Source organism: Schistocerca piceifrons, chromosome X (genome assembly GCF_021461385.2).
Source record: "Schistocerca piceifrons isolate TAMUIC-IGC-003096 chromosome X, iqSchPice1.1, whole genome shotgun sequence".
Classification (NCBI taxonomy): Eukaryota; Metazoa; Arthropoda; class Insecta; order Orthoptera; family Acrididae; genus Schistocerca; species Schistocerca piceifrons.
The window spans coordinates 102,619,596-102,647,365 of NC_060149.1; the positions used below are offsets into that span (position 1 = coordinate 102,619,596).

Genomic DNA, 27,770 nt, shown 5'->3' on the forward strand with positions numbered 1-27,770 from the left:
CACTGCTTCACAAAACCAGTTGAAAACCTGACTTGGCCACATCAAGAATAATCCTCTTCTTCCATTGCCATTACATCCTGGGTTGGGACTTGGCTTCCTCAATAATTTTCTGGCATTCCTCTCTGGACTTCGCCGTGGACCACCGGTTATGGCAACTGACTCGGGCAGCGTCGTCTCCAGCCGTCGCTCCATCTCAACCTTGGTCACCCTCTTGCTCTTCTTCCTCCAGGTTCACTGCAGCAGGCTTTCCTTGTGGGATCTGCCTCATCGAGTCGCATTACGTGTCCAGCCCATCTCAGTCTACACAGCTTCATGAACTTGACCACATCATCCTCCTTATGATAGTCATAAAGTTCGTCATTTCTTCGCCTTCTTCAGGTCCCATTTTTCATATACAGGTCCTAAAATTCTCTTCAATATACTTCTTTCATGTGATCTCAGTTTGTTTTCACTCTGCTTTGTAATTGTCCATGTTTCTGAGCCATAAGTAAGTTCTGGGCGTATCAGCGTTTTGTAAAGTCGGCACTTAGTCGCTCATGATAGAAGCTTGTATTTAAAATGCAACTTTCCAAAGTAGCATCGATTAGAAGCACTTACGCGAGACATAATTTCAGTAACGGTGGTGCCGTTTGCTTCTATCTTTGAACTCAGACAGGTGAAACATTCCACTCGCTCAAATGTCATTCTATCAAGGGGTATCGTGGGCTGTAAGGGTTGGTTAGTGCCATTATACATATTCTTCGTCTTTCCTTCATTAATCCTCAGGCTCATCTTCTCTGCACTCAGTTTTAGAGCTGAAAATGCACTTTGTAGATCTCTAAGTGTTCTGCTCATTAAATCCAAATCATCTGCATATCCCAGGAATTGAACAGACTTATAGTAGATAGTACCTCTGAATACCCGATTCGCGTACCACTTTCTCAAGTGCCAGGTTGAAAAGTAGGCACGAAAGCCCATCTCCTAGCCTTAGCCCAGTTCGAGTGGGAAACTGAGGTGATAGCCTTGACAGCACTCGCACGGTACACTGGGGGCACTTTAGGGTGACCTCTATTAAACGCACCAGTTTTCCAAGCACTCGAAATTCCCGCATTGCCTCAAAAGGTTTGGCCCAGTTTATTGTGTCATATACAGATTTAAAGTCAATGAAAGGATGGTGCACACCAACATTGAATTCATTGGTCTTTTCTACTGTTTGGCGGAGAGTAAATACCTGGTTTACAGTTGACTTTTCTGGTCTGAACCTGCATTGATAGCTTCCAATAATATCTTCTGCTATAGGTGAAACAGGATATTTGATAGTACTTTACATGTAATATTTAAAAGCGTTATGCCTTTGTCGTTGCTGCATTCAAATAGATCTCCTTCCTTATGCTCCAGATACACTATCCCTACATTCCATTCTTCTGGCAACTCTTCCTTTCTCCACATGAAGCACACAATCTTGTAAATCCTGCAGGTTAGCTCAACTCCTCCAGCTTTCAATAGTTCAGATCTTATAGTGTCAGTTCCTGGTGATTTACTGTTCTTCAATTTGGCAATTGCTTTATTGTTCACTTCTCCTTGGGAAGGGGGAGGTACTATGGCAGCATCTTCTGCAGCGACTGGGATATCTTCAATAGGGGACTCTGAAGATTCCAACAGTTCACTGAAATACTCTACCCAACGCTCCAATGCCTCTTCATCATAGGTTAGCAGTGTCCCATTTTTCCTTTTACACAGGTTGTTGCGGCTTAAATGCTCTTCTTTCACGATCGGTTTTATGATAAAATTTTATAACATCATTTGTTTTTCCAGCTGTCTCCAGTACTTCAATTTGCTTTCTTTCTCACTCCCTTTTCTTTTTCCGATGTAGTTTCTTCCCTTCTTTCCTTTTATCTTGACAATTTCTTACCGCTAGACGAGTATACGCATTCTCAAGCATTTTCCTGTATGCCATATTTTTCTCCTGACTTATTCTCTTGCATTCTTCATCAAACCAGGAATTCCTCAGTTGTTTTCCTTCTTTCCCTAGAACTTCTGCTACCTCAATGCCTGCATCCCTGCAAGTGTTCCATCCTGATCCAGATTATCGATACCATATACTTACTTTTAGGTGTTCCTTTGAATTTTTTTGCATTGGATATTCGAGCTCATAGTTTCGCAATTACAAGGTAGTGGTCTGAATCTACATTAACTCCTTTGTAAGTATGCACATCTACTAAGTTTGAGCAATGCCTGCCATCAATAATTACGTGATCAATGTGGTTGAAGGTAAGCTGATCAGGTCTCCACCATGTTGCTTTATGAATCTTTTTGTGTGGGAACGTAGTGCTACCTACAGCCATGTTACGCGACAGTGCAAACTGAATCACTCTGTGGCCATTGTCATTTTTGTATTCGTGGAGGCTGTGCTTTCCTATTGTTGGGAGATAATCGTCTTCTTTACCAATCTGTGCATTTTTAGTGTTATAGACAGGGTATCTGTCATAAGTTCTCTCGAGCTTCTCAGAGAAGTTGTCTTTATACTGGTCATCTAATACTTCTGTGGGTGCATGTACATTGATCAACGAGTAGTTTGAGAATCGGGTCTTCAATCTCATATCTGAGATTCTATATGTTATTCCAGTGACTCCAGTCACTAGTAGTTTAAACTTTTGTCTCACCGTGAACTCTGTACCAAATTCATGGTGGCTCTCTGAACCATGTTAGAAAATTATTCAGCATCCCATATCAAGCACTCCATGTCGAGCCCATCGTATTTCCTGTAGGGCAATTATGCCTGCCTTTGTTTAATCAGTTGATCTAGCAGTAACCTCAGGGCCCCCACCCTATATAGTGATTGTACATTCCAGGTTCCAATAAACACATCATTTTTTCATTTTCATTTGCCTTTAACAGTGCCATGTCGTCGTCCATAAATCCATCTGGCTTATTTATTCTTAGGTTTCTGAACAAGAATTTTTTACAGGGACGGATCGTTAGCCGGTTGCTCAACCTCCAACTTGTAGGATCAGGATTTATACAAGATTTAATCATTTAGGGAAGCTGGCTTCACTAGGCCTATAGAGCCCACCCTGCCCCATATAGTGCGATACAACTTGTCTGTCTCCTTTTTCAAGACCCCTCTGGCTTTGGTGACCCTGCCAGTAGTTACGCTACCGCTGGCACAGCTTTTGACTTCATCAGAGCACGCAAATTGTCCCGCCCGGCACTGAAGGTGTCTTCAATATGGCAGTGTGCCATGGGAGGGACCTCAGGAATAACAGTCTCCTAAAACTAGAACCAAATTTACGACCTGACGCACTGATCTTAATGCTAACATCAGAAATAGAAATAGACAATATAATTCTAAGCAAAATAAAGTAAAAATCATCTACTGGATAAGAGCAAATCCCTCCTTCAGAACTGCAGTAACCTTATCAATAAACCATTGCCTCACATAATAAAACCTTCATTCCTGAATGGTACGTTTCCTAGTAAATTCAAAATTGCAAAAATAATACCTGTTCATGAAAAGGAGAGTAAAGAAGATCCTAGCGAATACGATGGCAAGCAGACTTAATTCATTTCCAAACAAAGCAAAAATCTTTTCACTTCCTCGGTTTAGATTCCAAGGAAAGAAAACTACTGCTGATGCAATACATGAATTATTAACTCTTACTCTGGAGCTCGTCAACAAAAGTCTTCCAGCTATAGGTATTTCCCAGACCTCACATATGTCTTCGACATGGTTAATCAGAGCATCTTGCTGCAAAAGACAAGTCACATTCCTATGGAATAAGAGGAATCACCCATGACTGGTTTGAAAGATCAAGAGAAATATGTTGAATGAAATGAAGTCAATCCATCAAGAAGAGCCAGCACTCCACATTCTTCCACACAAAAACAATAAAGCAAGGTATTTCCCACAATTCAGTATTAGCCATCACGTTGTTTTTATTTTACACATAAGCTATCAGACGCCAAAACCATTGTGTTTGCTGGTGACACCACTGTTCTCATATCGACTACAGAAGAATCTCTCCAGTCTGCTGTGGAGAGAACCGTAGATCAATTAAACACGTGGCTTTAAGTTAACGTGCTGATTCTTAATGTGACAAAGACAATCAGACTAACTTTTCTCACTGCCAATATGGAAATCTAATGGTACCAACTATATCACTGGACAACAATAATGTTGAATTTTAAATGAAACTAAATTGTTAGGAGTTTCCAGAACTGATACCCTTACTTGGAAAAAGTACATTGATTTAACTATCAAAAACTCTATAAAGTACATTTTATTATAAGATCAATAAGGAATGTATTATGTTCTTTTCCACTCGATACGTAATTATGTAATATTTTCTTCTTAAAGTTCAGAGTCAGTAAAGTCATTTAAATTTCAAAAGAAAGTAATCAAACAATTTTATTCAATCAGCAAAGAGAAACATGCAAACCACTATATAAAAAGTTGAATGTATTGACCCTTCCATGCTAGTAAGTACTAGAAATATTACATTCCACTAACAAAACATGAAGCCAACAATTTATATTATCTAGAGCAGTAGAGTTCAGAATATTCAGTCGCTTTTGACTTAGAGAAGTTCAGAAGATACCCTGAACCGAAAGTTATTTTTTCGCCAATTCATAACATACGCTGTACTGAAAATTAATTTTTTCTTCTATGTTTGAGGGAATAACTTTGATAAAATACATTTCTGACACATTTGAGTGTGCACCTTAGTGATCTAAACATATTCAGCAACCTACACTATGTCAAGGTTGCTGTCGATATAGTAATAGTAAGTATGTAATCGAAAGTGTCCGGACACCGTCAAAAACATACGTTTTTCATATTAGGTGCACTGTGCTGCCACCTACTGCCAAGTACTCCATATCAGCGAACTCAGTAGTCATTAGACATCGTGAGAGAGCAGAATGGGGCGTTCTGCGGTATGCTGTACGCGAAATTTCTACACTCCTAAACATCCCTAGGTCCACTGTTTCCAATGTGATAATGAAATGGAAACATGAAGGGACACGTACGGCACAAAAGCGTACAGGCTGACCTCGTCTGTTGACTGACAGAGACTGCCGACAGTTGAAGAAGGTCGTAATGTGTAATAGGCAGACATCTATCCAGGCCATTCACACAGGAATTCCAAATTGCATCAGAATCCACTGCAAGTGCTATGAGACTTAGGCGGGAGGCGAGAAATGTTGGATTTCGTGGTCGAGTGGTCGAGTAGCTGCTCATAAGCCACACATCACGCCGATAAGTGCCAAACGACGCCTCGCTTGGTGTAAGGAGCGTAAACATTGGACAATTGAACAGTGTAAAAACATTGTGTGGAGTGACGAATCACGGTACGCAATGTGGCGATCCAATGGCAGGGGGTGGGTATGGCGAATTCCCAGTGAATGTCATCTGCCAGCACGTGTAGTGCCAACAGTAAAATTCGGAGGCGGTGGTGTTATGGTGTGGTCGTGTTTTTCATGGAGGGGGCTTGCACGCCTTGTTGTTTTGTGTGGCACTGTTGTCACAGCACAGGTCTACATTGATGTTTTATTCACCTTCCTGCCCCCCCCCCCCCTCCCGTGCCACCTGTTAAAGAATTATTCGGGGATGGCTATTGCATCATTATTTGGCACATTCGAGCACCTGTTCTCATAATGCACGGTCAGTGGTGGACTGGCCTGCACAGAGTCCTGACCTTAATTCTATAGAAGACCTGTGGCACATTTTGGAACTCCGACTTCGTGACAGGCCACACCGTCCGACATCGATACCTCTCCTCAGTGCAGCACTCCATGAAGAATGGGCAGCCATTCCCCAAGAAACCTTCCAGCACTGATTTAACGTGTGGATGCGAGAGTGGAAGCTGTCATAAAGGCTAAGAGTGGGTGAACACCACATTGAATTCCAGTATTACCGATGGAGGGCGCCACGAAAGTGTAAGTCATTTTCAGCCAGGTGTCCGGATACCTTTGATCACATAATGTATATCGCTATGGCGTATTCGTAATCAAGTCAAAATCGGACAGCAAGGTCGTCAATGAAGTACAATACTTTGAGCTAAAAGCGCTTATACTACTGACACCAACCAACAGACAGAACAGAATAGAACAGAGCTCCTGGTTGGAGAATGGTGCTATTCACACAAACATCGAGTATTCCAGAATATACAAAAATTATAAGCATAAGAAATTCGTAGAACCTTCCAAAAATGAAGAATATTAAATAGCAAATAAATTCTGCTGGTCGGTTTTTTTTCTTTTTCCCAAAGGAACATTCCTGGTGCACAAAGGAAGGATTGTGGCAAAGTGGACCACGGTCGCAGACTGTTCCGTTCCCTCCCCCCACAGGAATCGAGGAAACTGTAGGGAATGTGGAGTAGAGATAAAAATAATATCAATGAGTTATTTGTTTATGCTCCCTTCTTTTCCCTTTTTAAATTATTATTAATATTACCGAAAATAGTAGGAAATCGACAGTGCAGGGAGGAGGGAGCAGCAAGTCACCAGACTCAGTGAGGCTATCAACACATAGGTTTCCAGAGAAGAACATTCTGATGACCAGAGAATAACCGGTTCTAACAGTGCAAAAGGAATTCATCAATTCCTCACAGCAGTAAAACGTCAACTCTGCAGTGGGTTAGAAACGACACTACAAAGGAAATCGCAGAAAAATTGCCTGTATTTCGGATTGTGGATAACTGCGCAATGGCGCTCATCAGAGAAATGCCAAAAATCAAGGACATTTTTCTTTTCATCACCAAACAAGTAGTGAACTGTGTGTCCATTTGTGGGAAGTAACTTGAGTCCAGCAACAGGAGCAGGTGTGCAGGTATCTGACGAGAAGTCATATAGATAACTAGGACCAGCATCTGTTGCACCAAGAACCAAATATCTATTGCCGATCCACACACCAGGCGATGCTCGTCTGTGTCCAGAACATCACACACAGTGGAATGTCTGCAAGGTGAATCCCGTAAAGAAGTGGCCAGCATGCTTGCTTTCCACTAACGGTAAGTTATCATGCAGAATAGATGTTACTGGCAAGATACGGAGTACACACCAATCGCCAAGTGGCACGCTAATCGATGTGGGATGCTTCCTCTCAGTCACATTCACTGACCAGTGTTGCTGAAGGAAGCCATAGATCCCTTTGTGGATGTCAAGCGTGTTGGAAATATTACAGTACAGACATAGCTCAGTTCGAGGAAAATAAGGCAGAAGTAAAAGAAGGGCAGCAGGATGTCTGAAAGCTGGATAGGGCCTGAAACAGAACATGGTTCAAGGATTTCCAGCAGCAGGTTGCAAAGCCACATAGGACAACGGCAACACAATAACGTCTGAGAGCTGACAAAAAGCACTGTCGTTCCATCAAGGACATGATACTGAGCTAAACCGGCCCTACATAATGGGAGGGTGAATGTCTCCTACCTTATCTTGAACAGCAAGCCATGGCAAACATATGAATGTAGTGCCTCTAGGATGTGGTGGGCCACGGACGGCGGAATAGGAAATGTCTCTGCCACGTGGGGGGTATGTGACGCCAAATAGACATTTACATGTGCTGTCCATTCCAAAAGATCGAGGACGTGTGAACGATGATCTAGGAGCCCAGCTCGTATATGGGCAGTTGGCGCCGGCAGTTGAGGTCAATGGTGCACCACAGATCACTTGCGAAATCGAGTCCTAAGCTTTGGATAGTAGCAGCTACACGCAATTGAGCAGCGCTGTCTGCAGGAAGGCCTGCACCTATAGTCATGGCGCTCAATTTATTGACTTTAAGGCACCTAACAGAAGCTCTGCCATAGGTGGTAGCCATGTCAGTGATTCCCTGACCTTAGAATCACAAGAAAGAACGATGGCGAGATCATCCGTATAAGCAGTGCAATTGAACATATGACCACCAAGAGACATCTCAGACACACGTTGATGGAGACCACAGAGCAATGGTTGCACGATGAAAGCACACAACAGTGCAGAGAGCAGCCAGCCTTGATGCCCCGAATGACAGATCAAGATGGGAGGAGTGAGTCGGCCAGTCTAGGGTACTCGGATGAAGCACCACGAAGGAGACACATTACGATGTCGATGGTACTGTCAGAGTATCTTGTGTTTCTGAGCATCCCTCCCAGGCAGCTGATATGGACCAAATAAGACACCTTGCTGGATTCAAGAGCTGCCAATAGTCCAGGCACATGACAAGCAGGTGCAGAAGTAATCAAGTCCCGATTGCGACAGAGTGCAGTGTAAATGTCATTGGCATCTTCCAAAGAAGTTTGATCAGGGGAAACAACATATCAGGCCATTCATTTAAGCTGTGCAGGCACAGCTGGGTAAATATCTTTGTGTCGCTATTGAGCAACGTCAGTGGCATAAGAAAGTAAACTTGTCTATGACATTGTCTAGCATTACTGTTTTCCATTTTATTTGCAAATAACATGCGTACAAGTTTACATGTACTGTGCTGCGCTGTTTATTTACATGTGCATTCCTTGTTTCCTGCAAGGAAACGAGGAGGATGAGCCTGATTACTAAGAAGTCATGCTGCAGGATTTATTTACTTCACTTGTTCATAATGTGGCTCTATTGTTCGTATTTACATTGTCACATGACAGAACGTCCTATGAATCAAAGACAGAGCCATTCATTACTCAGTGTTATCCAGAGATGTACAGTACAATACGTTGGAGCAGTACTGATACAGTGCAATTTACCTGTATTATTCTGCGACTGTTCTCTTGAGTGTAAATATAATATTACTAATTGGTTTTAGAAGAAGCTACTATTTCAGAAGTGTTTACCATTTTTAATTTCCCTACTGCAGGCCATGCTGCTGTTTGTAGGCTCTAATAAAGTCTTGTTAATTACCAACACAATAGACTTGAAACATATATGTAATTTTTCATGGAGGCTTCATATTAAATCCTAAAGTTGATCAAAACCTTTTGTAAGCATCTTTTGTGATAACTGTTGACTAAATTGATATAGATCTGTGGGTACCGTATTTGCAGCATCTTTTGCATGACACACTTCTTTTCAACAAAAGCTATACCTTAAGGGTACGTTTCGTACTAGATGAATGTAGCAATGACAATGTTATGGCTATTGATTGAAATTGACAAGGATGCTACTATTCCCAAAGGTCTAAGTTTGCTTTGGGGTGTTACTTGATTCAAGTTTACACAGATTATGTTAGAGTAGCCTAAAAGTCCTTGACATAGGAAGATTTGTTTACATTTTCCAGATCACTTTCGACCACACTCAGAAACAGCACTCTAATGGTTGAGTTGTGTTCATGAAACAACATAAATAAAGTGAAGTCTCCCTACAATGAGGCCACACAGTGAATATGCTGTGAGGATGATCAGATGAAGGCATGTGTAATATTTAGCAGCAGGTCAATGGACTAACTGCAAACTCAACTATTACCATTATTGTATTTTAGATAGAGTATGACATCAACTGACAGGCTTCCAAATAGGTTTCAGTACAAGCATGCTGCCTCTGAATGACACATGTTAAGTGTTACGGTATAAGCTCTTACTGTTAATGGTAAAGTATCAATAGTAATTAATCCAGATTGTTACTGTTAATGTAGGGCAATATCTTAATATTCTTCTCATTATCCAGAATTGCCACAACAGAAAGTGAATTATAGGTAAATTGTATGGTACTGAAGTGGCAGATAGGAAAGTTTATTTTCAGAAAAAAAGTTGTATAATATTTAATATTCCCAGGGGCTTTAGTGATTACACATATTAATTGCACTATTACTATCAAATGTGTGATACCTGTTGTTTTGAAACTGCTGCAAAACAGAGTTTGACATTTCATAGAAAAACTTAGCACATTAAATTAATTATAGTATGACATACTTTTAAGTAGCACAGGTGTCCAACGAAAAAAATAGAAAGTAATGTATCTTGCATAGTTGAAGCATGAGGTGAATGGAAAAAAAATTCTGCATATTTCTGCATCTTTCTGAGGCATGAAACTTAGTATGCAATAGAAACTTTTTAAAAAAACCTAATAAAGTGTCTGACATTAGAAAACTGTAAATGGAAAGTGGGGCCAGAGTTGCACAGATAAGAAATATAATATTCTACAGGTATCAATTCTAGGATCACTTGTATTCAATGAATATGCAAATAATATTCCTTCAGCAGTTAGTGACAATGTTTTGATGTAAGATCAGTTGAGGGAATGGCCACAATTTTACAAAGTGAATGCACAATTTATAACTCGTAACTGTCTAATAACAACTATAAAGTTATATTAATATCTTAAATATATTTTATTCCATAGCCCAACATGCATTCTTCAAATATAGAATGAATGAACTGAATTTTCGTCATAGTTAAAGGAAGAGGTGAAAGCCTAGTGTGCCTAGTTACTACTGGAAATTGAGGTAACTGGCCTGTAGCTGTCTTGGTTTCTTACAAACAAATATTTTATGGAATGTGGATAAGTGATCCTGTTGGTAAACATCTAAACCACACAGAAATTACAGCAGATCATTTGAACCAAACTATATACAGGTTACTAGCATTGTAAGAGCACTCTTAGAGGACAGTAGGGTGTGAAAATAATTCATATTTTGGAATAACACAGTCTTAATTAAGGAATAAGAAGTAAAATTAGGGATAAAACAAAAATGTTGATAAACATTTGTTAATTCATTCAGTGCAGATGTAGAGAAAATCATTAGCAAAGTTAATTGTCTACCTCTCAATCAAGTAGAACTGTATTTAATGGACTTTGACTGCTTTCTTACTATTTATTTTTTGGTAGTGAAGAGTGTTTTTTTATGTCCATAAACTTCATTTTTTGGGTGTGATGTTAAGAAAACGTGACATCTTATCCAGAATCCATTATATTTATCACTTTTGGTATGTACTGCCTGACATTTAAACTTAATTTTGATTACCTGTGAACTTTTAGTTAAAATACCGTGTTCACACGCACATATACACACACATACACACACACACACAAATATTAGTGTGTATTTACAATATTTTTGAGTTGTTTGAAGTTTGCCCATTTTGTATTTATTTCTTATTTTGTATATATCTCCAACATCAGGCTGTTTCTATTATCGTCATAACGTAAGATTTTTTTACGCAACAACTGGAACTTTTAAAGAGCAGTTGAGCTCAGATAATACTTGGTATACCTCCTCTGAAAACTATGTGGAACAGACATTTCAAAATCCCTTTAATAACTGAAATACGTTACTGGTAGATTGAATGACTACTAATACATCTGATCTCTTTGAGGATGTCCACATTGAAACTGGTATCAATGACTATGAGGCTGTAGCAGTGACATTAACTACCAAGTGTGTAGAGCAACTGAAACAAGGACAAAGGCTTACATGTTTTGTGAACTACATACATTCAGTAGTGTTAAATTTCAAAGAGAAAGTGGAAAAGTTAAATTTGGGTAGTAGCTTGTAGAGGATCTATTGCTCACGTTTAGAAGAACAGTTGATCAAAAACTGTATAGATATGCACCTAACAGAGGAGTTCTTTTTGAGAGGGTCCCTTGATATACAGTCATTGTAAATAAAATGCAAAAGAGCAAACAAGTACTGCACAAAATGTGTAATAGATAGGAAAGGACACCTGTGTCTAGCCGTGATCATTAAGAGATGCCTATATGGTAGCACTCAAGTTGGAGATACCCAGTTTGAATCCTGGTGGTGGCAAAGTTTTCCTCATCACCAAACTTTGTACCAATATCCTGGCTCAAATCACAAACCTCTCCACAGTGTTTGATGGAGTGATTAACTGTGAAACTTGACTCTGATCTGTCCATTGAGTGTGATCAAAAAGCTTTGTGGGTCCTTTGGTACTCTTCAAGAGGAGAAAGAAATTCTGGTCATAAATAAGGCTACTTGTTGGTGGCTCCAAAGTTTATGCAGAGACAATCATGGATGAAATAAGAATCAGAATTTGAGGCAGCAAAGCAAAAGTGTACCTAGTTTAATTCAAACACTGTTATAAAATGAGTAGTATAGATATTAGTGATAGTGGCATTGTGAAATAGCAGAAATCACTCAAATTTAACAAGTCCAAAGTGCCTAATGGAATCTCTGTGAGATTTTATATTGATTGTACAAATAAATCACTCCCTTTCTTAACCATGATATACAAATGGTTCCTCTAACAAAAAATTATCTCCTACAGTTGGATGTAGGCAATAGGCCACTTCTGTTTACATGAAAGGTAGCAGAAGTGACCCGCAACAGTACCTTCCAATATCATAACATATTCTGAGCTCAAAAGTAATAGGCATTTTAGACAGAAAGAGTTGCGATTTTCTCACATAAGGTACAGAAATTTACTCATGAAGTCAATGTGGTAGATTTAGTATTTCATGACTTTCTAAAATCATTAGAAGTAAGACCTCACCAACACTGTTTAACGAATATGCAAGGACATGGGTTATCGAATGAAATTTGTAAATGGAAAGAACACTTCTAGGCAGGGAAAACGTAGTCTTTATCTCGGATGGGACAGGTGTCCCCCGGGGAATACAGTGACACCCTTTGCATTCATGTTTATATTAATAACATGGCACTCAGTATTAATAGTAACACCAGAGGTTTTTGTAGATCCCGCCTTGTGACTAAAAATTTCTTCTGCTGAACGAAGAGTAACAGTTGGTGCTTTATATAGTACGAGTGTTACTGGGACTTCCATTACATCTTTTCTCGTCTTTTCCATGATAAGAATGAATCCAGATTTTTTAAACAGAACACCTCCTGGCACCATTGGAGTAGCTCATGAATCAGGGTGGATGGCGGCTAAAAATTTTCTGAAGTTCTTTACCAGTCATGCTTACTCGAGCAAACAAAATACACTCCTTATTATAAAGGGAAATCACGCATCACATGTCACTCTGGAGTCATTTGACTTTTGTAGGAATAATAGGATATGCCTACTAGGACTTTCAGTTCATACAAGTCACAGTTTGCATCCATTCGACGTGTCTTTCTATTGTCCACTGAAGACTGCCTGTTCTCAAGCCTGTGAAGATTATTTAGGCCTACTGTCTAACCCGGGAGCCATGATTACAATCCACGAGGTAGCTGGAATATTTGGCAAAGCATACCTCAGAGTGAGTAGTATACAGACTGCTGTGAACAGGTTCGGAGCTACTGGCAATGAGCCTCTAGACAGCAAAATTTTTATGGATGAAGATTTTCAAGCCTCGTACACCACTAATAATGTTGAAAACAATCAACAGGTTGCTCTTGCCACTGGTCAGCAACTCATTCCCTCGGACTTTTCTTAAGACCGCACGATGTCAGCAACCCCACCGAAACAGCCTACCATTTCCTCAGCTGTTCCTCCACAGCCATCAAATTCCTCGACACTCCCTCCACACTCAGCACTTTCTTCCAATGGGCAGCAAAAAAACAGCCAGGAAACTAAGGAAGAAACTGGCTTCTTACAACATTTCTGGAAGCCCTGTGAAATGAATTCTTGAAAACAAGGAGGAAGAAAGAGATTTGCTAGAACTGAAAAGACAAGAAGGATTGAAAAGAAAATCTGAAACACTAGCTTCAAAGAAATCCAAGTGCCCAAATGACCGAAAATTACAGGAAACTAGCAAGTAACTGGACTACTCATCATCTGATGAATCAACTCAACGAATTCTTTATATGGAGGAAGACGGCTCTGATACTGAAACAGTGTTAGAAGAAGTTGTCCAAGACTGCATTATTTGCGGAGAACATGAAAAGGAAGGGTTGTGGTGTCAGTGCTTCGTGGCAAATCTGGGGTACATGCTGCATGTCGTGGCTGCGATGATGGTGAAGCGAAAGACACGCCCTGGAAGTGTGATTCTTGTGTATGAACTGTATTGCCTGCGTAATTAATGTTATTCTAAATTTCTGTTGTGAATAATATTTCACAACTGAGTTTCAGTATGAGCAATCTGGTACTGTATCTTTGGTGTTGCATCTTTGAATTTTATGCATTATTTCTCTGAATTTTTAAAAATTTTCCCTCTTAATGTAAACGTCCCACCCCCATGAACCATGGACCTTGTCGTTGGTGGAGAGGCTTGCGTGCCTATAGCCGCAGCGTAGGTGCAACATCAACGGAGTGGTATCTGTTGAGAGGCCAGACAAACGTGTGGTTTCTGAAGAGGGGCAGCAGCCTTTTCAGTAGTTGCAGGGGCAACGGTCTAGATGATTGGCTTATCTGGCCTTGAAACACTAACCAAAACGGCCTTGCTGTGCTGGTACTGCGAACGGCTGAAAGCAAGGGGAAACTACAGCCGTAATTTTTCGCGAGGGCATGCAGCTTTACTGTATGGTTAAATGATGATGGCGTCCTCTTGGATAAAATATTCCGGAGGTAAAATAGTCCCCCATTCGGATCTCCGGGCGGGATCTACTCAGGAGGACGTCGTTATCAGGAGAAAGAAAACTGGCGTTCTACGGATCGGAGCATGGAATGTCAGATCCCTTAATCGTGCAGGTAGGTTAGAAAATTTAAAAAGGGAAATGGATAGGTTGAAGTGAGATATAGTGGGAATTAGTGAAGTTTGGTGGCAGGAGGAACAAGACTTTTGGTCAGGTGAACACAGGGTTATAAATACAAAATCAATTAGGGGTAATGCAGGAGTAGGTTTAATAATGAATAAAAAAATTGGAGTGCGGGTAAGCTACTACCAACAGCATAGTGAACGCATTATTGTGGCCAAGATAGACACGAAGCCCATGTCTACTACAGTAGTACAAGTTTATATGGCAACTAGCTCTGCAGATGATGAAGAAATTGATGAAATGTATGATGAGATAAAAGAAATTATTCAGGTAGTCAAGGGAGACGAAAATTTAATAGTCATGGGTGACTGGAATTCGAGAGAAGGAAACATTGCAGGTGAATATGGGTTGGGGGAGAGAAATGAAAGAGGAAGCCGCCTGGTAGAAAACAAACGTCTCAAAAATGAGATCGACAGGAAGTGCAAAATGGCTAAGCAAGGATGGCTAGAGGACAAATGGAAGGATGTAGAGGCTTATCTCACTAGGGGTAAGATAGATACTGCCCACAGGAAAATTAAAGAGAGCCACTTGTTTGAATATCAATAGCTCAGATGGACACCCAGTTGTAAGCAAAGACGGGAAAGCAGAAAGGTGGAAGGAGTATATAGAGGGTCTATACAAGGGCGATGTACTTGAGGACAATATTACGGAAATGGAAGAGGATGTAGAAGAAGATGAAATGGGAGATATGATACTGCGTGAAGAGTTTGACATAGCACTGAAAGACCTGAGTCGAAACAAGGCCCCGGGAGTAGACAACATTCCATTGGAACTACTGATGGCCTTGGGAGAGCCAGTCCTAACAAAACTCTACCATCTGGTGAGCAAGATGTATGAGAGAGGCGAAATACCCTCAGACTTCAAGAAGAATATAATAATTCCAGTCCCAAAGAAAGAAGGTGTTGACACATGTGAAAATTACCGAACTATCAGTATAATAAGTCACAGCTGCAAAATACTAATGCGTTTTCTTTACAGACGAATGGAAAAACTGGTAGAACCTGACCTCGGCGAAGATCAGTTTGGATTCCGCAGAAATGTTGGAACACGTGAGGCAATACTGACCCTACGACTTACCTTAGAACATAGATTAAGAAAAGGCAAACCTACATTTATAGCATTTGTAGACTTAGAGAAAGCTTTTGACAATGTTGACTGGAATACTCTCTTTCAAATTCTGAAGGTGGCAGGGGTAAAATACAGGGAGCGAAAGGCTATTTACAATTTGTACAGAAACCAGATGGCAGTTATAAGAGTCGAGGGGCTTGAAAGGGAAGCAGCGGTTGGGAAGGGAATGAGACAGGGTTGTAGCCTGTCCCCGATGTTATTCAATCTGTATATTGAGCAGGCAGTAAAGGAAACAAAAGAAAAATTCAGAGTGGGTATTAAAGTCCATGGAGAAGAAACAAAAACTTTAAGGTTCGCCGATGACATTGTAATTCTGTCAGAGACAGCAAAGGACTTGGAAGAGCAGTTGAACGGAATGGACAGTGTCTTGAAAGGAGGATATAAGATGAACATCAACAAAGCAAAACGAGGATAATGGAGTGTAGTCAAATTAAGTCGGGTGATGCTGAGGGAATTAGATTAGGAAATGAGGCACTTAAAGTAGTAAAGGAGTTTTGCTATTTGAGAAGCAAAGTAACTGATGATGGTAGAAGTAGAGAGGATATAAAATGTAGACTGACAATGGCAAGGAAAGCATTTCTGAAGAAGAGAAATGTATTAGCATCGAGTATGGATTTAAGTGTCAGGAAGTCGTTTCTGAAATATTTGTATGGAGTGTAGTCATGTATGGAAGTGAAACTTGGACGATAAATAGTTTGGACAAGCAGAGAATAGAAGCTTTCGAAATGTGGTGCTACAGAAGAATGGTGAAGATTAGATGGGTAGATCACATGACTAATGAGGAGGTGTTGAATAGAATTGGGGAGAAGAGGAATTTGTGGCATAACTTGACAACAGGAAGAGACCGGTTGGTAGGACATGTTCTGAGGCATCAAGGGATCGCAAATTTAGCATTGGAGGGCAGCGTGGAGGGTAAAAATCGTAGAGGGAGACCAAGAGATGAATACACTAAAGAAATTCAGAAGGATGTAGGTTGCAGTAGGTACTGGGAGATGAAGAAGCTTGCACAGGATAGAGTAGCATGGAGAGCTGCATCAAACCAGTCTCAGGACTGGAGACAACAACAACAACAACAACAACAACAAATGTAAACGTTTATATATTTGTCAAGTTACCGACCCCAATTCGTCATCTTACCCCTTAGGTGGAGTAAGTTGACGAAAAATATTTTTCATATTTCTAGAAGTGATAACAGCATTTAAATAACTTTTATTCAACATGAAAAATTAAAATAACTGTCCCTTTAAATTTCAGGTTGTTAAACCATGTACGAAACCGTGGGAAAAATCTGAAGTTTATTTCGTCATCTTGCCTCACCTTCCCCTACACAAATATTCAGTCTATTTCGAATAAAATTCGAAGTGGTTTAACGACTTACTAATTTCTTTAAATGTTCAGAAATGTAAAACAGTGCGCTTCATAAATCGTAAAAGCGTTGAATCCGGTGACAACACAAATTATACATAACTGGAATCAGTGACCTAATAGAAATACCAGGTTGTAAGAAATTATGTATCAGTATATGATGTAGGCTCAACTGGCAGACTTGAGTTCAGTCATAGGAATTCTATGAAAATGCATTCAGTCTAAAAATGAGATTCCTTACAAAATACTCATGCGACCCATCCTAAAATATTGCTCAAGTGTGTTGAAACCAACAAATGGCCACAGGTGTGTCTGACTAGCGGACGCTCATCGCCGAAATTCCTGTACTGAAAAGTATGTTAATCCTAGAAATCTTACTTAATAACTTTCAATAATCAGTACCAAATGAGATATCTAGAAATATACTGCAGGTACCAATGCATCACTTCCGTATGGACTGCGAAGATAACGAACAACGCTCACAGAAGTACGTATTCAGGCAGTCAGTCTTTCCGCACTCCATACGAGGATGGAACGAGAAGAAACCTTAATAGGTGGTACCATTTCAGTACTCTCTACGGTGCACTCCACAGACTACATAATTAAGTAGATGTAAATGTCCTAGATTTCCCATAAAGTATACCGCTTATTTACCTTAGCAGCGTAGCATCCCTGGAGTAAATGAGTGCTTTCGTATTCATTTATTTAACAATTTCAGTATTCACTACATTCAAGTGTCTCGTGTTGGAACTTAATATCGATGATCAAGTTGTAATAACGTTAAGACATCGAGAGCTACAACTCAGAGATTAGTACGAAATGTAAATCCTTACATTACTACCAGTTGTATATAGTTCAGACTATCAGTGGTGAATTCTTTTAAAGCAACGTGCCAAATGGACAGCCCGTCAACGCCTCGTTTATAATTAATCTGTGACATCCACATCACTCCACATGCCGGAGATCGGTATTCCTTATTACGATTGAAACTGGTAAGCGTATCTATTGACATTTTAATGTATTTCCTCTTCGTATCACTCACGTAAAATTAATGTGTAACTTCATTACTGTGCGAAAGCATTACTTTTTACATTTCGTTAGGGTGGACAGTAGTACTGTGTCAGCTAATAAAATCTTTGGCGCAACAGGTTAAGTATTGTCATTCGTTGATTGAGTGCGAAGAATGGAATATTCTGTGTCATTGCGCTGAAATTGTTGTGGAAGTTGGAGACTTGTCTACATATATGGCTGCTATTATTCTTCAGAAACGTAAATATATTTGATTCCATCTCGTCATGGCCGGAAAGATAGATGACGCAGTAAGTAAACTGAATGATTATTAATACGAGGACCGGCAACTTATTGTAATTTGTTAAAAATAATTTATTTGTTTGCAGTATGAGCTACTACTTAAAACGTACCGCAATATTTCGATGAAATGCCTTCTGTCTTGCGTACCAACGCAAACAGAAATGAAGCCGAGACGTGGAGAGGTAATTATTAAAGATAATTGATTGATTTATAGCTTAGAATTCAGGAACGGAATTACTCAGTTTAAAGGATTTTTCAACGTGAATGAAGGGTGATAATGTTTTATATGTCGTAAAACGCGCAGTTTCTGAGGAAAAAAGTGCTTCTGGATAATTTATTATGCTCACATAGTTTGACAGCAAAGTGTGTAATCTTGCCGCTGCCATTATAGGCAGTGTTTTATTTTAATATTTATGTCTGGGTATTATGGCAAATTAATTGCCTAACCTACTTTTTCATTCATTAAAGCCAAAGTTGGTAGAAAGAAATTTTTCTTTATCGGCCAAAACAAATTTCCTAAATTAGTCTAACATGGAAATAAAACACTATAAATAAAATTGATTAATCAGGTAACTTCTTAATCTTAGAAATTTAGCAAACGGTACGCCCAGCCACAGTGACAGAATATAATTAAGATTTTATACTGTTCTGTTTATCAAGAGTAGGAGTTGCACATTCAGGGAGCTGATTTTTCAACTGTTTCTCTCACAGGTTTGCAATATAATTTCGTGCAAGGTGATGCTGTTTGGATCAGCAAAGACGGTTTACGTATTTCTTTACTGCATCATTGGACGATATTGGATTTGACTTAAGCCTAGTGTTTTTAAAGAAAAATAATTTTTGTTTGTATGTAATACAAATTACAAGAACTATGAAAAGAAAAAAAATATGTTCTGATAATGCACAGCACAAAAGCCTGATACTGGTACTTACACTCTACATCCAAATACTGATAAATTTCATACATTTTTACATCAATCAGGAATATTGGTCTCTTCATTTTCTATCACAGCAAAATAATGTTCTGACACATATAACACTGAGATTAAGTTTAACTTTGCAGATTACAGATCTGAATTTGTCTATTCCAAATACAATGAAATGCACTAAAGGAATGCCATATTTCAACTCTCAGAATATGCGAGCAGCAGAGGTTTCCTACATTAAGATATCACATGTAGCTGTAGCTGTATGTTAAAAATCATTTGCTGCAGTAAGTATCTGCTACCAGAAACAGAAATCATTAGTGTGGTGATCACACTATCCCCTCTGAGTAAAACAGTATGTACAGTTTTGGTTATTTCTGAGGCAAATCTGTATACAGGATGAACTGTCAAATTCACTAAATTGATTAACAGATTTTTTATTGATTTTTTCCTGTTTGGAGTGTGTAAACCTTGCATTCACTTTTTTTAATCAGCAGAGAAGTCAATATTAAAATAGTATAATACATTCAGTATCACTCATTCAAGAGGACATAACATCAATATATTTTGTTGCCACATAAATTTCCATTGCCGGAGGCTTCTCATTCAGAAAATTCTTACGCACGTCACACTGTAAAGAACCTTTCTGTGCTTAGTTTGGTTTATTATTGCATTCTGATGCAGAAATACAAAAATAAATCTTTCTCCTTGAAGTAATTATAAACACGAACCTGCATTTGACACATAGCAAAATGGTTCAAATGGCTCTGAGCCCTATGGGACTTAACTGCTGAGGTCATCAGTCCCATAGAACTTAGAACTACTTAAACCTAACTATCCTAAGGACAACACACACATCCATGCCCGAGGCAGGATTCGAACCTGCGACCGTAGCAGTCGCGCGGCTCCAGACTGTCGAGCCTAGAACCTCTCAGCTACTCCGGCCCATGACACATAGCATCAAATGGACTTTAATAAATATAACCTTTTTTCTAATTTAAGACAGGTCTTTCCTGAAATTTGGAAGAAAAAAGAAAATTTAAATTCAGATTAATTGAATATTGGAGCCAGAAGCAAAAATGAAGTAAACACTGTGGATATAGGGGAGTGTTAAAGTGTAATATTTTATCAGTGTTAAGTATTGTGAGTGCAAATATTGGTTCTGGTGGGCAAGGATTAAGATCAAAAGCAAAACATCTAAGTATTCTCATGCTGTTGTTGAAGCAGACAGTTGGGATATTAATCACAGAAACCAGAGGGAAATTGGAACCCTCCTCCTGCCATCTGTGGCAGAGTTACTTGCTTCAGTAAAATTGTTCCAGTAGTTGCTAAATATAAACCTACTTCCCTTAATGACTTATCAAATTTTGATTATGGGACTGTTGTTTACTATTTCTCTTCCTGTGGTAAGTTACCTTATGTGTGACCTCACAGCTGAGAGGAACATTCTCTGAGTACTTTCGCTAAAAATGGGTCACGTTAGGTGAATATAATTTTTATAAGACCATCTGTTAACAAAATCATATTATATTTATCACCAAATTACAAGATGTATACAGGAAACACTGCCAGTTTGGACAATGTGAAATGTAAAGTTAAGAGTGCCACATGTAAAATTAAAGAGTGCCATAGGGCTTCACCAGCACTCATATGATGAAAAGTAAATTTGGAGTAGGTTGTACAGTATAGTAAATTATGTATGTTAATTTTTAAGCACAGGTGATGAGCAATATTGTGCTACTTAATCCAAGGCACAACAATTTGTGTGTATCTCAGAATAAGCAGAATATTTGTCTTTTCTGTCTTGAGCATAATTATAGTGAAGATAATGGTAGTAATAACAGTAATAAGTAAATATATCCAATATCAGGATTATACATCATACTATTAATACATTTTACATTCTCTGTCATTTTCCTCAGTTGTAATTCATATTTCAGCAGGAGAAAATCTAATCCTTATTTTATATTTGTTTCTTTCCATATTCGTTGTTCACCCTTAATGTGTTTGAACCTCTCTAGTATTCCATGCTCTTTGAATTATTTTGAATCTGTTTTTCATGTTCCATTACATTTTTTCACTTTATTTCATTTCAGTTGATCGATACCTTAGAGGGAACCAATTTACATCATTTATCTGACAGAAACAATACCAGATGCCAACACTAGCATTCATCTGAGAACAACTTTTAACTAGTTTTTTATTAGTGGTTTACAGGAAAGAATGGAATTTCTGTAGCTGTTAACATTCATGGAGGAGTCTGTGTCAAAAAAAAGTAAAAGAACATCTAAGAGTTGTAAGGTGTGAGGGAAAAAAATGAGAAATACGAAGTGAGTACTTGAGAAGAATTAAAAATTGTGAGTCCAGTAACGAAGATAACATCAGAAGAGAGAGAGAAAAAAAAAAACAGGATCAAAATAATAATTGCAAAATAGAAAATATACAGTGAAAGCAAATAGTGATAAATGAAAGAACACAAGATCACAGAAACTGGAAAGTATAATAAAGGAACACATGATTGGGCAGGAAAGGGAAGAGGGATCTCCTTGGCAGTGGAAGTAAGAGTAACATAGATCACTGCCATGAAACGTATGGGATTGCAAGTTGTTCTAGAGAAATAATTGCAACCTGCACAGTGCTAAGGATCAAGTGGTGCTTGGCATTCTAAATGCTTGGTGGCAGAAGCAACAACTGAAATAATAATTTTTGGGCTGTCTGCCCGAGAATACAGGTCTACATCAGGGGCATGACACAGTCCTTCAACTCACATCTGGTAAGCTGTGGTGGTGACTCCTCCCTCCTATTTTATGAAAAAACCTTTGTTGCATTCCCATCAGATGCAGCTAATGATCTTATGGAAGTAACCACAAATTTTCTACATCAAGACCTACATATTAACTTAAGTAAATCTCAGCTGCTAACATTTAAAACAACCAGCTTTCATCAAAAGACACAGATAACGTTAAATTTTGTTGTTCATCCGCTCAAAAATCTTCGTTGAATAAACCAAATTAATTCTGTATGTGAGAAAACCAACAGTGGACTGTTTCTGATAAGCCAGTGGTAAAAAACAGTTCCCAGCCAAACCTTAAAAATTGTGTAATATGAAACAAATTATCCATTCAAGAATTATGGAATAGAATTATGAGACTGTGCAGCAGACATATACGTGAATAGAATGTAGACGTTAGGTTAAAGCATGGACAAAGGTCCAGAGAGTCCTGTTGTGAATCCTTTGCCAAATGTAAATATTTGACAGTATCTAACTTACACAATGCATGACAAAAAAAAACTGAAGTACCCAGAAAGCATGGACAGACATCAGTGTAGCTTTATACATGCACACACTATCAATGGGTACATAAATGACTGGAGTTGGAATTCTCTGTAACAGGCAGAATGGCCACTAGTGTTGTCCATACTTATTGTTGTTACCATCCTTGTCAGGGTATTCTAGGGACATGAACAATGTCAAATGTTTAGTGGTCACTGTGAATGACATGCAAATGCTGTGTGCTTGCATGCAACAGCGTTATCAGCAGCAGACAGACTTTGAAAGAGGCCTCATTGAAGGCCTCCATTTTGCTGGCTAGTTGAATGATGAAATATCCAAATTTGTGGGGCATTCAGATGTGGTATGGCCTGAAGGTGGACTACATTGTAATGTGTAGCAGGCATACTCATTGTTAAGGTCCTGGCAGACCACGTCTGACCACCCAGGGAGGATTGCTGTATTGTGTACCAAGGACTTCGCAACACTTTCACATTTAAGCCTGCCATCTGAGAAGAAATAATGAACTCCGTGCAATGTTCTGTGTCATCCTGCACCACTGGTCAGAGACTAGCAGCAGCAGGAATAGGGAATTATCATCCCTTGCTATAGGCTGCCATTAACACCACAACAAAACCACTGCATTTGGAGTGGTGCTTGCCCAGGAAAAATGGACTGTTGACGAGTAGTGTTGCAGTGTATTTCATTATGAAACACAGTTCTGCTCTGTGACAAATCAGTGTTGTTGGTGAGTGTGGTGACAACCCAGGCAGAGGTTACATTCTTACAGTGTGTTGGGGAGGCACAGTGATATTACTCTTGTTGTCATTGTGTCTGAGGTCATCAGGTATGACTTCAGTTCATGGCTGGTAGTGATTGACAGAAATCTGACAGCACAATCGTGCTGCCATTTTTCATCAGGACAATGTTCACCCACACATGGACTATGCCACTGCAAAGTGTGTGCATGATGTTGAGCTACACCAGTGGCCAGCAATATCCTGAGATCTGTCCCCAACACAACATGTGGGACCAGCTTGGAAGTGAACTCTGCCCCTGTCCAAGTATCCAGGATATCAAGAACCATTTATAAAAGCTGTGCACCAGCTTGCTCCAGGGAAGAATACGACAGCTTTATGACATGCAATGGATTTTATTTTTCATAGATCATTTTACATGAGATATCATAATGATGTTGAAGGAGTCATTTTACATTCGCATCTCAAATTAATTTGTACATAGTGTTACATTCCGAACATTTCGAAGAGGATTTTTTTTTTTTTCACGAAAAGAAGAAAGGTATACAGATGTGAGTTAGTATTTCCTACCCACCATCTTTTGCACATTAAGGTAATAGGAATTCTTCTATGGAATAGAAGAAGTTGTTAAGGAAAGAGTTAGAAATTTCCTCAGTTTGTTGTCAAATTTTATTTTGCTGTCTGTCAGATATTTTATGTCACTGGGTAAATAGACAGAAGTTTTTGTTGTGGCATTGTGCAGCACTTTTTCTACTGAAGACAACCTTAATGTGGATTAATGAATGTGATTTTTCCTTCTGGTATTGTCATTATGTACCTCAGTGTTCTTGTTGAATCATAGTTGGTGATTTACAACAAATTTCATGAGGGCATAAATGTGCTGTGAAGCAGTGGTCACAATGCCCAACTCCTTAAACAGATGTCTACAAAATGATTGTGGGTGAGCACCACATATTATTTTCACAGTATCTTTTAGCACAATGAAGACTTTCTTTCTTAAAGATGAGTTACCCCAGAACATTATTCCATATAACATTACTGAATTAAAATATGCAAAATAAGTCAACTTACTGAATTGTCTCTCCCCAAGATTTTCAGTTATCCTAAGCACAAATGTGGCAGAACTAAATTTCTTTAGAATTTCCGAAATGTATTTTTCCAATTTAAATTCTCATCAAGATGGACCATTAAGAATTTTGAAGTTTCGACCCTGTTTTTTATTTTCTTGCCATGTGTTACACTTGCAATTGGTGTAGTGCCTCAAGATGTGCAGAACTGAGTATGTTGTACCTTTCTAAAACAGAGGGTGTGACCATTCACAGAAAACCAGTCAATGCTACTTTTAAGAACCTTGTTTACCTTATCTTCTGTTTCTTTACATATGCTTGGACTGATTTCAATACTAGTGTCATCAGCAAACAGAATGGCAGAAGATCATTTACATACACTACTGCTCATTCAAATTGCTACACCAAGAAGAAATGCAGATGATAAAGGGGTATTCATTGGACAAATATATTATTCTAGAACTGACATGTGATTACATTTTCATGCAATTTGGGTGCATACATCCTGAGAAATCAGTACCCAGAACAACCACCTCTGGCTGTAACAACGGCCTTGATATGCCTGGGCATTGGGTCAAACAGAGCTTGGATGGCATGTACAGATACAGCTGCCCATGCAGCTTCAACACAATACCACAGTTCATCAAGAGTAGTGGTTCAAATGGCTCTGAGCACTATGGGACTTAACATCTGAGGTCATCAGTCCCCTAGAACTTAGAACTACTTAAACCTAACTAACCTAAGGACATCACACACATCCATGCCCGAGGCAGGATTCGAACCTGCAACCGTAGCGGTCACGCGGTTCCAGACTGTAATGCCTAGAACTGCTCGACCACTCCGGCCGGCCATAAGGAGTAGTGACTGGCATATTGTGACGAACCAGTTGGTCGGCCACCATTGACCAGATGTTTTCAATTGGTGAGGGATCTGGAGAATGTGCTGGTCAGGGCAGCAGTCAAACTTTTGCTGTATCCAGAAAGGCCCGTACAGGACCTGCAACATGCGGTCCTGCATTGTCCTGCTGAAATGTAGGCTTTCACAGGGATCGAATGAAGGGTAGAGCCACAGGTCGTAACACATCTAAAATGTAACGTCCACTGTTCAAAGTGCCGTCAATGTGAACAAGAGATGGCTGAGACGTGTAACTGATGGCACCTCATACCATCATGCCAGGTGATACGCCAGTATGGCGATGACGAATACACGCTTCTAATATGCGTACACCGCGATGTCGCCAAACACGGATGCAACCATCATGACGCTGTAAACATAATCTGGATTCATCCGAAAAAAGTGACGTTTTGCCATTCGTGCACCTAGGTTCGTCATTGAGTACACTATCGCAGGCACTCCTGTCTGCGAGGTGATAGTCTCTGCTGCTGCAAATGTTGTCGAACTGTTCGTGCAGATGGTTGTTGTCTTGCAAACGTCCCCATCTGTTGACTCAGGGATCGAGATGCGGCTGCACAATCCATTACAGCCATGCAGATAAGATGCCTGTCATATCGATTGATAGTGATACGAGGCCATTGTGATCCAGCACGGTGTTCCATATTACCCTCCTGAACCCATCGATTCCATATTCTGGTAACACTCCTTGGATCTCGACCAACGCGAGCAGCAATGTCGCGATACGATAAACCGCAATTGCGATAGGCTACAAGCTGACCTTTATCAAAGTCGGAAACGTGATGGTACACATTTCTCCTCCTTACACAAGGCATCACAACAATGTTTCACCAGGCAATGCCAGTCAACTGCTGTTTGTGTATGAGAAGTCGGTTGGAAACTTTCCTCATGTCAGCACATTGTAGGTGTCACCTCTGGTGCTAACCTTCTGTGAATGCTCTGAAAAGCTAATCATTTGCGTATCACAGCATCTTCTTCCTGACGGTTAAATTTCACATCTGTAGCACATCATCTTCGTGGTGTAGCAATTTTAATGGCCAGTAGTGTATATGAGGAACAGTAGTTGACGTAACACTACAACTTGGTGAGCCTCATACGTGATTTCTCCCCAGTCAAAATTATGTCCCGCGACTAGATTGCTTGAATTATTAAGTACAACTTTCTGGTTACATATGACATTATCCATTAGTTGGTTATACCATCAGTCCCCATAAATTATCAATTTACCTAGGAGAATACTGTGATTCACACAGTCAAATGCCTTAGAGGGGTCACATAAAATACAACCCAGCACTATTTTGTTATTTAATGCTTGTAAAATCTGGTGAGTGAAGTTGTAAATGGCATTCACATTAGAGCAATCCCTCTGAAACACAAATTGTTATTTGCTAGGAGTGCTGTTAATGCTATGGAGAGATACTGTTCTTGAATACATCACCTTCTCAAAAATTTTGGAAAATGATTTCAGCAGTGAAATAGGTCATTAGTTATTGACATCTCTCTTATCACCTTTCTCAAAGAGGGGTTTAAGTGTGGCATAGTTCAGTCCCTCTAGAAAAATGCCTTGAGTTAGTGATATATTACATATTTCAGATAAGATTGGGCTTATTACATGGGAACAAACTTTTGTTACTTTATTGGAAACATCATCAAAATCAGATGACCTTTTATTTTTGAAAGAATGTATAATTTTCTAAATTTCAGATGGAGAAGTTGGTGAAACATTCATATGATTGAATTTTGTGAAAGTTACATTTTCAACTCACTGCAGTGGTTTTGCTCTTAAATTGTTTGTCCCTCTGCTTTCTACTATATTTAAGAAATGATTATTAAATGCATTTGCTAGCTGTGACTCATCATTCATAGCACTGCCATTCAGTTCAATAGTAATTTCATCTTGTTCTGTGGTTGGTTGTCTTGTCTCTCATTTCACTGCCTATAATATGTCCTTAAGTCTGTTGTTGGAAGTACTGATTTGTGACATTATGTGCATGTTCCTTGATTTTTTAAGACAGTTTGAGTATTTTTTGTAGTGTGCAACTCCTGCAGGATCCCTTCTAACTCTTGCCAAAAGATACATTTCCCTTTTCCTTCCAAAAGACACTTTAATGCCTATAGTGGGCCATGGTTTTTTGTGTTGCTGTTTAGTGTTCTTTCTGATTACCATGTGTGGGAAGCTATTTTATATAATGATATGAATTTATCATGGAATAGATTAAATTTTATGTTAGAATTTTCTTCGTTATAAATTTTGTCCCAGGGCATCTCCTGTAAACTGTTCTTAAAGACATTTCTCATACCATAAGGCACTGTGTTATTTATCCTAACAAGCAGTGCATCATGATCAGAGAGAGCATTTGTTACTGGGTAAACAGTTATTTTCGTGCTTTGAGCATCAAAGAAAATATCGCTAATTAGGATCCTGATGCCTTTATCTACCCGTGTTGGAAAGTTAATTACTGAGATCAAATTTATGTTCCAAACAATATTTCC

At 39.2% G+C, this 27,770-nt stretch overlaps 1 protein-coding gene across 1 annotated transcript; it reads right to left on the minus strand.

Annotated features, from left to right (window-relative positions):
- Positions 1–534: 534 nt before the first annotated feature.
- On the minus strand, positions 535–2,883 carry LOC124722199. Its single transcript, XM_047247396.1, has 5 exons — positions 2,807–2,883; positions 1,892–2,039; positions 1,332–1,737; positions 966–1,272; positions 535–892 (listed from the first exon to the last, which is right to left on the minus strand). Exons 1-5 carry the CDS (start codon positions 2,881–2,883, stop codon positions 535–537), a joined length of 1,296 nt encoding a protein of 431 aa, XP_047103352.1.
- Positions 2,884–27,770: the final 24,887 nt, after the last annotated feature.

Bases quoted from the DNA above. Each gene is read 5' to 3' on its own strand.
- LOC124722199 (XM_047247396.1), bottom strand. From the start codon at position 2,883: ATGGCACTGTTAAAGGCAAATGAAAATGAAAAAATGATGTGTTTATTG. The intron at 2,040-2,806 runs GTGGGGGCCCTG...GAACACTTGCAG, and splicing joins ATGTACAATCACTATATAGG to GGATGCAGGCATTGAGGTAG. The intron at 893-965 runs GCTAGGAGATGG...TCGGGTATTCAG, and splicing joins CCCACTCGAACTGGGCTAAG to AGGTACTATCTACTATAAGT.